Source organism: Seriola lalandi, unplaced genomic scaffold (genome assembly GCF_002814215.2).
Source record: "Seriola lalandi dorsalis isolate HSWRI2012SDOR001 ecotype SW California unplaced genomic scaffold, Sedor1 jcf7180002054864, whole genome shotgun sequence".
Classification (NCBI taxonomy): Eukaryota; Metazoa; Chordata; class Actinopteri; order Carangiformes; family Carangidae; genus Seriola; species Seriola lalandi.
The window spans coordinates 1,323,873-1,333,416 of record NW_019525417.1 but is presented as its reverse complement, the minus strand read 5'-3'; the positions used below and the strand labels follow the sequence as shown (position 1 = coordinate 1,333,416).

The window sequence follows — 9,544 nt, the reverse complement described above, 5'->3', positions numbered from 1 at the left end:
GCCTTTCGCTGCATGTCATTCCCCCTCTCTGCCTCCCTGTTTCCTGTCTCTCTCCACTATACTATCAAATAAAGGCATAAAAAAGCCCAAAAAAATATAAAGAATACACTGTATCTTCTTGATGTAGCTGCAAAGGGAACCCAGTCTGACCATAAAGCTACAGTGAAACAATGAAATCATGAGATGAAAGCCAGATTGAACTGGAGAGAAACTGGCCTTGGCTTCTACACGATGAAGGGAGTAAAAAAATTACCTTCGATGTTTCATGAGCAAGCCTTGTAAAAAAAATTTAAAAAAAAAAAAAAGGAAGAAGGGGAGGATAAGTCATCGTACACTGCAAATGTGCAGGGTCTTGAGGGGCTAGATATCTCAAACTCTGTGGCACTAACCTGCACTGGCTAAACTTAGCTGGCAATGAAGGGTGAGTGGGGATTTGGAGGGAAACTTTTGGATGCGAGAAAAATGAGAAAGCTCACTCCTGTTCCTCTGAGCGTCTGTTTTTGAAGAACAGCAGAGAGAATCCCAGAATCAGTGACAGGCCAGAACAGAGGGGTGAAAAGGAGGGGTTGGTAGAGAAGGAGAGGTGGAGGGAATAGAAGAAGAAAGAGGCGAGGAGAGACACTCACAGCTTGTTGAGGCTGTCCAATCCAGAGAAGGCCCCATTGGTGTCCTCTATTGTGCCCGAGATGTCGTTATGGTCCAGCTCCCTGTGGAGAATGAGAGAAAAGAGGGGTATAAGAGAGATGGAAGGAGGGAGGGAAGGAGGAGAGCAGGGACAGAGTTTGCCAGCGCTGATGCGTTTCACAGCCCTGGCAGAGGCTGGTCTGGAAGTCACGGGTTACCCCCTCGCCCACACTCCCTCCCTCCCTCTATCCCCGGCACCTGGCCTTAAGAGCCCCTCTGCCGCTCTGCTCTGCCAACCAAGCGCATTCTTTCCTTGGAGGGGTGGAGAAGGAGTGTGCATGTGAGTGTGCGTGCATGTGTGTTGGTGTGTCGAGGCAAGCCCCAGCACAGGGAAACACATGTATAATTCATGACGGCGTGGACGGATTGGCGGGAACACAATGCCTTGTCAGAGGCCAGTCAGTTGGGTCTGCTGGTCCAATGGTGGCAGGTATGGCACAGTCAAACTAAAGTTGATGACCTTAATGAGGTTTAGGACCAAGCTCGGCTGTGGCCAGACAAAGACAGAATGGATTCAATGAAAGAAGGAAAAGAGAAAAGGCCTACTTTTACAGTGTTTGGAGGTTTCCAAACACTTGTTGAATGAACTTAATTTCCCCTTGAGGTCTAAAGAAGTACCTCTGTAGGTGAAGTCATAGCTGCAGAGGAACCACCACTCCTCCCCTCTGCATGATAATTGAAAAGAAAAACAACAGAATCGGAGGTCCCCCCTGAACCATTAAAAGACTTTCTTTCAAACTTGAGAAGGGCTTTTGAGGTTGATGGTCAGCCACACCCTCCACCACCTCCACAATAGCATCCTCCGCTCCACCCCCCCACCCCCCCACCCCCTTTGCTTTTCCAAGCATCTCTTATCCCCCCCTCTGGTTCTTTTCAGTCTCCATTGGCCACTGTCTTAGTTGGACTGCACTGGGGCTGCCAATTTCCTACTCTTTCTGGCTGGCTGGATGTGAATGGCCTTTGCCTTGTTAAAGCAAGGCCAGTGGTGGGGGCTATGGAGCAGGGAGACCGGGCACAGGGAAGGGGGGCCCTGATGAGCCAACGACCCCCGTGGCCGAATTAGAGGGCAGGCTGGCTTGTTTGGAGCTTTCACACCCCAATGCAGGCTCCAGCCCCATGCCAGCACGGCCAGCAGCGCAGGCCCAATTAAAGCTCCCCCGGCTCCTTTTCACGGCCCAGCCTATGCCTGTCCTCCCGACCACTGATTAGATTAGGCCTGCCTCAAAGACACAGAGCACAGGAGTGATACAAGGAGAGAAAAGATTATGCAGAATCAAGACAAAGATAGGGAGCGTATTGGGGATAACAAGAGGAGATGACAGAACACGCTTAGAATAACGGGGAATAAACAGGCTTTAAGTGGGCTTTCAAAGGGTAAAAGCCAAAAGAAACAAAGTGAGCAATTAAACACAAGAAAGACAAGAATGAGAAAAGAGCAGAGATATAGCAGTCACAAGCTCAGCTCCCTGTCCCACCCTCTACATCCCTCTGTAGTTAGTTATCTAGCACCCAATGTGCCAGCAGAGAAAGGCCTTATGTGCCTTGGCTTGTCACCTCGCTGTGAGAGAGAACTTGTCTAGCAAGCTCTGGCACAACTCTCCTCTCTGGCTCTCTCACTGGGAAGAGGCACAGCCAAGAGGACCTTGGTTGGGAACCAAGACCCCCAAGTTTTTCTCCTGGATTTATCCCCTGACTTTCTCCCTTTCATTCCCTCCTTTTCTTTCTTTAGGCCTGTTTGGGCTTTTTTGTCTAAAAGGTGGATCAGTGGGAAAAGAAACCTGTCTTTATTCATGGCTTCTAAAAGCTGGGAAGGATCTCAAGGGAGGCAAATGACACAGAACACTTTTAGATCCACGTTTGTTGGAAACCAGTGTCCGAGACAAAAAAAACAAAAAAAAAAAACAAAACAAAACCAAACAAAAGGAACAAAGTTAGAAAAGACACGAAAAATAAGACGTTGCCTAAGAAACCAAGACAATACTGATGGACAAAAACCTTATAAAAGTTAAAAAAAAAACTCATGAATAGACATGGATGCAAATTAGATCAAACCTGGCTTGGAAAGTAAACAACCCCCAGTTTCTAATGTCGACTGAAGGTACTACATAAGCCTTAATATCAAACATCACACAGGCCAAACCAATATTGAACATCTCAGCTTTCACTGCTCCCAAGTGGCACATCTTAGCTCATCGTCAACAGGGGCAAAACCATAATGAGTTAGTTGTTGGGGGTTATTTGGGGCTTGATAATGGCGGTTGCAGTGAAGTGTACTTACAGGACGCGTACGGACTTGAGGCCTCTGAAGGCTCCCTCGGTGATGTGGCTGATGGAGTTGTGGCCCAGACGAAGGGTGAGGAGATCCCCCAGCACAGCCAGGCTGCCTTCATCCAGACGAGTCAAGTTGTTGTACGACAGATTGCTGGAGAAAGAAACGGAGACACAGAGACGGAGAGAGAGAGAGAGGAAAAAAAGGGGAAAGAAAGCGAAATGTTCTGTGTGAGGTCTGGAAGGAGATGACAGGTTGGCAGAATGCTGAGGCAGCTCGCGACATCATTATACTTAAATTTCATGGCTGATTCAATGTCTATTTGCCACTCAGTGATGTGTTTTTCCATTGTGCCTTTTTTCACATGTGAATGGAGAATGGGCTTAGCAGACCTTAGAGCTCCACTGAGGACCTAACTGTTTGACAGGGAGGAAAAGAAATTCTTGGTCTGAACTTAACATGTCTACAACCTCCATTTATAAGCCTACCTGAGCATGTGGTAAACCCCAGGGGAATACACTGTCACTCATGTCTTCTGTGGATATGCAAGTCAAAATATGACTTGCATATCCAACATATCCAGCTTCCAAATCCAAATGGGATGAGAACACTAAATAAATTTCCAAGCCCTATCACTTGTTTCAGGAAATATGGAGAGAAAGAATACTCTGCTAGTAAACAAGACAAAGAGTGTGTTATATCATAGTATGTATATAATACCTCTTGATAAACCCTGATTATAAATGATGGTAAATCCGATAAGGGTATCTTTCAAACAGTGGTCAAAGGCAGTATTGTGTATTTTATTGCCCTCTCTGTGGGCCTCACTGTCTGTCTCTGTGGCCAGGCCTCAGGTCTGCTTGACCAGTCATGTGTGCAGAGATTCTCCCTGATGACCAGCTCAGTCAGGCCCATTGGGAATGCAATAACAGGCTCCTTATAAAGACGAGTCACTCTCTTGTATCAGCCATGGGGGTCGTCATAACTAGATAATAAAATCATATAACCACTGACTGGTGCAGTGCTGGGAGGACGATTCGAGGATGGCACTGGGAGCAATCTGTCATTTATAAGACGTGCACACAGGAAAAGGCATTGAGATACACAGAGCAAACTACCGCGAACACCATCAACCTCTTTATTCCTTCTGACTGTTAATAGGCGCCACATATTCCCCAGGTTACCTCGCAGTTAGCAACGCCTCAGCTGAGCAGAGCACTTTACAGCAGCAATACGACAGTCATGTCAACAGAACAGGAAAGACTCTCAGATAATAATTCCTCATTCGGTAGACAAAGGCCGTGAAGGCAATCCCTCAGTGCAATTACCACAACACAACCGTCAGAGGATTACATGCCGGTTTGCCAAACCCCCCTGCGTTTCAGAATTTAGTACAAAAACTCTTGTCGAAGGGCTTGAGTGCTGTTGAGCCCAGCTCTAATTATGGGATAAACAGGCTTATCCTGAGAATAGCGCAGCGTATTGAGTGTTAAAGCACAATGTCATTTAACCCTGGGGAAGGTAGCTGGATGATATGGGTAGGGGTGGGCAGTGTTGGGTTCTCAGGCTATATGACAAGTTTAAAGAGTTTAAATCTTAATGTCATTCTACAGTTGGAACAAAGTTTTAAATACACATTTTTTATTTTTTAATCTGAACTGTACTGAACTTATGTTCTTTGTTGCCTCCAACTCTGCCCCACAACAGTTGCCATTCCACTTTTAGGAGTTTTAACTGCAGACTGCTGAACGGTTTTTACAAGAGGACATTAGACATTAGCGTTTGGGTGTTCAGGCTAATTTAAATGCTGGTACTCACAGTTCCCTCAGCTTCTGGCAGAACTTCCATCCATCAGGATTGATGCGGGCTATAGAGTTGTTACTGAGGAATAGCTGCTGAAGGGAGGTCAGGCCATATAGGGAGCCACTGTTCACCTCTGTCAGACTGTTGTAGTCCAGGTGACTGCATGGGACAAAAAAATTTGTAATGTAGGTGTTGATATAGTGAGAATTCAGAGATCTTGACACAGTGGTTTGCATGTAACAGGATGTCAGGAGTTGAAGGGTATTATTGTGCCCTGAAATTGCAAAATCTGCAGCAGCGTTTTTGGTAACTTGCAATGCAATTTGTGACAATTACTGTGTTATTTTGCGTGTAATTGAAGTAATATGTAAAAATTGCATGTTGGCTAGAAAATGTGTGATTGTTGCGATTGTGACCAAGTTCCAGTAAGCACACAAAAAGATCTTTTTCTTATGAGGTTTGGTTGGTCAATGTTCCCATAATAGTCCCTAACTGGTGCAAATAGGATTAGCCTATCAGGCAGTGCTTGCTCCAAGCTATGTGCTACAACCAAACTCCATAAATTAGGTGGTTAGTTTGAGATATTAGGTTAGATTAAAGATGTTTTATGATACTGATGCAACATGTTTTGTGCAAAAGAACTTAGTGGCAGTAAAGTAATATGTTAGATGAAACATTAATCACAAGTATCATTTTACACACATTTCTGATTGTGTAAATGTATTATTATGTTTATGTATCAATAGTGTTTCAGTTTTTTTTTTTTTTTACATACAGGACTTTCATCTTTGCCAGGTCCCAAAAGGCCCCATCAGTCAGCTTGCTGATGTTGTTCCTTTGCAGCTTCAGCACCTCCAGACTGGACAGACCCTGGAAGGTCAGACCCTCTACTTGACGAATACGGTTCCTGTTCAGCTCGCTGCATGGTGGACAGGAAAAATACCAGACAAGTTAAAAATGTGATCATGGGAGAAAACTTGTGAGACACTTAATCAGACTTTGTAAACTTTCCCAAAATATTCTTAATTTTTCAAAAACAGGAAAACCATTATATTCCTGTTTCTTTTCTTTTGGAATGGTTGCCCTCATTCTACTGCACATGAGCATCCATCATACTGAAGTCAAAACTAAAGATTCCTGTAGTCTGCACGCTTCAGCTGCAGCATTTTGTCGTTAACAAGCCCCTCATTTAACAGGCATTCCTCAGTGGTGTTCCTTCTACCTGTGGCACAGAGCCAGCAGTGTATACCCCAGCTTCTAAACAAGGGTCAAAGCTATGAACCTTTGAATTAACAGTGATACTAAAAGGAGGAATGAACAGAAAATATGGTATAAGATTTTCAGTCATTCTGTTTTCTGCATGTAAAGTCTGAGATGCCTTTGTATGTAACAGTGCATCGGGTATGTGTGCCTGTGTGAAGGCTGTAAAAGCCCCCAGGTTGGCAAAGATAAACATCCACACAGGTTCTTTTGTGTCTAATATGCATCACCACTAGCATGTGCAGATACTGTGTCATCGGGGCCACCTGTCCAACAAAAGGCACCTGGGGAAACTACTGAAGCCGCCATGGGGGAGACTCACATAATGCGAATCCCTTCACTCTCCAGAATGGAGGCGTTGATCTACAAATGGGTCGGCCTCACTGTAACGCTGGAGGGAAGTTTGACAAAGATAATGGAGCACAGTACGGGGAATGAACAAACCACTTTGGGGATATGGAAGAAGGCAATAAATCACCAATAATATGGCTCTCGTGTTTACCTAGTCAGACCTTATCCATCCCTGGAGGTATAGCTCACACTAATAGCATTCCACATGTTGAACACACAGAGCTCAATCAACAGACACTACAAAGTCCTCCTCATTCAAACCCATTCTTTTCAATTCTGTAATGTCTCCAAAGGCTACAACTGGGAAACCCATTCATTTTCAGCCTAAACACAAATGTCAAAACTATATCGTTTTTCCAGGGTAAACTCTTCTGACAGATCAAAACACAACTTTGTCAGCACACTAACTATGTTGTTAAACTGACGAAATCCAGTGGTACTCACAGCTGGGTGAGCCTCGGAAGCTGGAAGGCTCTCACGGGGATCTGGCTGATGCGGTTTCGGCTCAGTCTCAGGACCTGTAGTGTCGAGCCCAGATGGTCCAGAGCTCCGAGCTCTAACACACTGATCTTGTTGTTGCTCAGGTACCTGAACACAAACGCAGCACATTGTGACATCAGTGATTTATAACAATACTCAAACATGTGTTTATGAATGGCCCTGTTTCTGTCTCTCTTCAGTTACTTTACATACTTGTTGCATGTTGTAATCAGTTTCTCCCATATGCTTTCATTAATAGACTCTGTGTAGCTTTGGTATTGATATTTTGGATACAAATGTTAGGGATATCCAGTTACAGCACTATTGTGCATACTCTTTCTGCTTCTATTTAATTTTTCTACTAATTTTGACTGCTGCACAAACCTTATTTCCCCACATGGACTGGTAATGAAGCATCTTAATTTATTTCATTTCAGTTAATACATTTTTGGAGGACTGGTTTGTTATGTGTCACAGTAATACTCGATCATACTTACAAGTCTCGAATTTGGAGGCCGGCAGTAAAGCAGTGCCCTCGTAGCTCGGTGATGTCATTATTGCTCAGGTCCAGAGTTTCCACAGACACCAGCTCTCTGGTCCGCCTGCCATCAATAGTCCTGATCTTATTGTGATGTCTGGAAAAAACACACATAAAAGGCATTAATTGTGGTTGACAATCCTTTTTACAGACCCACAACTTCTCCCAATGAAATGTCCACATCAGTGTCCTTTTCCCATCACCCAAGGAGGGAAGACACTCCAAATCCCTCAGCTTCTCTAAGCCCACTCAAGCACAAAGAGAGAAGAGTACACAGAACAAAGTGGTCTTCATCAACCACAAAATGTGTACTTTAAGAGCTTCCAAATAGAGGTTGTACTTCTTTAAACAATTCCAAGGACACCTGTGCTTCTCCACAGAGCTTAGTTGCAAAATCTATTAGATAGATGGGGCCTCTGTGATCAACCAGAGCCACTTGAAGGGGTATTTTGGAGCACTTCAGTGTGTTATGGAATGGAGCAGAGGCTGTGTGATTCTCAAGAAGGACTAGCCACTATCAAAGTCCTATTCTAACCAGGACATATGAGCAGGAGCAACTGCCCTAACAGAAAAACAAAATTTAAACCACCAAAAATTCTTTTCACAGGAAAACCTGAATAAATTATGCCTAAACACAGAGGAGCGATGGCATGCTACCTTTCTATTTCAAAAGCATCTACACTTACTGAAATATTATTTTAAAGTAAAGTAAAGAAAAAGAAAGTAAAAGACACTGTCCCAGTCATTACCCTACAATTTGGAGAACAGGATTGTGGGAAACACTACAGACAGCCAAAGTGATCACAATCAGAAAATCTCTGGTCAGCAGAACACATGGAAGGCCACAGGGCACGTAGGAAACCCAAACAGAGCTCTGCTCTACTGCAAACATACACAGAGACAAATGTATACAGTACAATATGCAAAGCAGACAGACATCTTCTACACCAACGCTCTGTGTGGTATGTACATGTGAGTGTGTTAGGAGCCTGAAGGCCAGTGTTATCTGAGCAGACATGAAAGCCTTTGCTGGATGACACATTTAACACATGCCCGGGTGCTAACTAGGGACCGGAATTTCATTTAGTATCACTTTCATTTGCCCCCGAAAAAAAACATTTAAAAAAAGAGCGAGGACACAAGAGAGAGGGATCAAATCAAGTATATTTATTTGTTACAATTAAAAAAAGTGGGTACACACAGAGAACAACTTCCAGGTGTCACTGCTGGTTGCCTGGCAACCTCACAGTGGCGACTAGAATCCAGGAAGTCGTTGTTGCCATGCCAAGAACTAATCAAGCACATAGCCCCTCATAAAACAACTGGTCGTTATTACACTATGTTTTTTTTTTGGATTAAACAAATGAGTGTGGACAGATCTAGGCGAACTGGTTCCCCCTGTTTCTTGCCTTTATGCTAAGTTAAGCTATGAGAGCGAGAGTGGTATCAGCTTATCCAACTCTCAGTGGGAGAGTAAATGAGTGTTTTTCCCAAAAGGAAAAACTATTTCTTTAACAACACGTTTCTTAGACACCAGTTAATGTTTTCATATCCTGCTCTCTCTCACACTCCCTGTTCTACTGTCTTTTAAAACAAGGACCTGTGTTGGAGATGACCTGCTTCGGATCCTTTTACTCCAAATCTGATGACCCACAATATCCCCATGTCAAGCCAATTACACAGGATGCAGCCAAGAGACAAATCAGGCAGTGCATCACATCATTTTCTTCTCAGAGGTTAATCACTTGTACACCACTGACCCTTTTACATGAAATTTGAACTAAATCACATCTCTTAAGTGAAATTCACGATTCACAGAAAGCTTATTCTTAGTAGCAGTTTATTATTAGTATTTCAATGCAAAGACACTAAGAGAGTTGACTTTATTTTTAATTAAAGCTCAGAATTATTCTGACTGCTTAACTTCCCAAGCTTGTGTGTGTGTGAGTGTGTGTTTGACAGAAAGAGCAAGACAGAGAGAGAGTAGGTGTTCCACCAGTCAAACTTGTCAAAACAAGGTCAGTCTCTCCTTCCTTTCTAGCCTTCAGCCAGCAGATGGACACACACACACACACACACACACACACACACACACACACACACACACACACACACATGGGACAGAGCAACAGACAGTGGCTTCAGTGAGCATGAGTATA

At 43.9% G+C, this 9,544-nt stretch overlaps 1 protein-coding gene across 1 annotated transcript in view; it reads right to left on the bottom strand.

Moving 5' to 3' along the window:
- Nucleotides 1–9,544, bottom strand: part of lrig1 (leucine-rich repeats and immunoglobulin-like domains 1) — a 37,286-nt gene that overhangs the window by 9,922 nt on the left and 17,820 nt on the right. Inside the window, exons 4-9 of the mRNA XM_023427988.2 lie at nt 7,345–7,482; nt 6,812–6,955; nt 5,532–5,675; nt 4,772–4,915; nt 2,963–3,106; nt 627–707 (exon numbers count right to left, since the gene is read on the bottom strand). Coding sequence (XP_023283756.1) covers nt 627–707; nt 2,963–3,106; nt 4,772–4,915; nt 5,532–5,675; nt 6,812–6,955; nt 7,345–7,482 — 795 coding nt within the window. The remainder of the gene's footprint in view (nt 1–626; nt 708–2,962; nt 3,107–4,771; nt 4,916–5,531; nt 5,676–6,811; nt 6,956–7,344; nt 7,483–9,544) is intronic.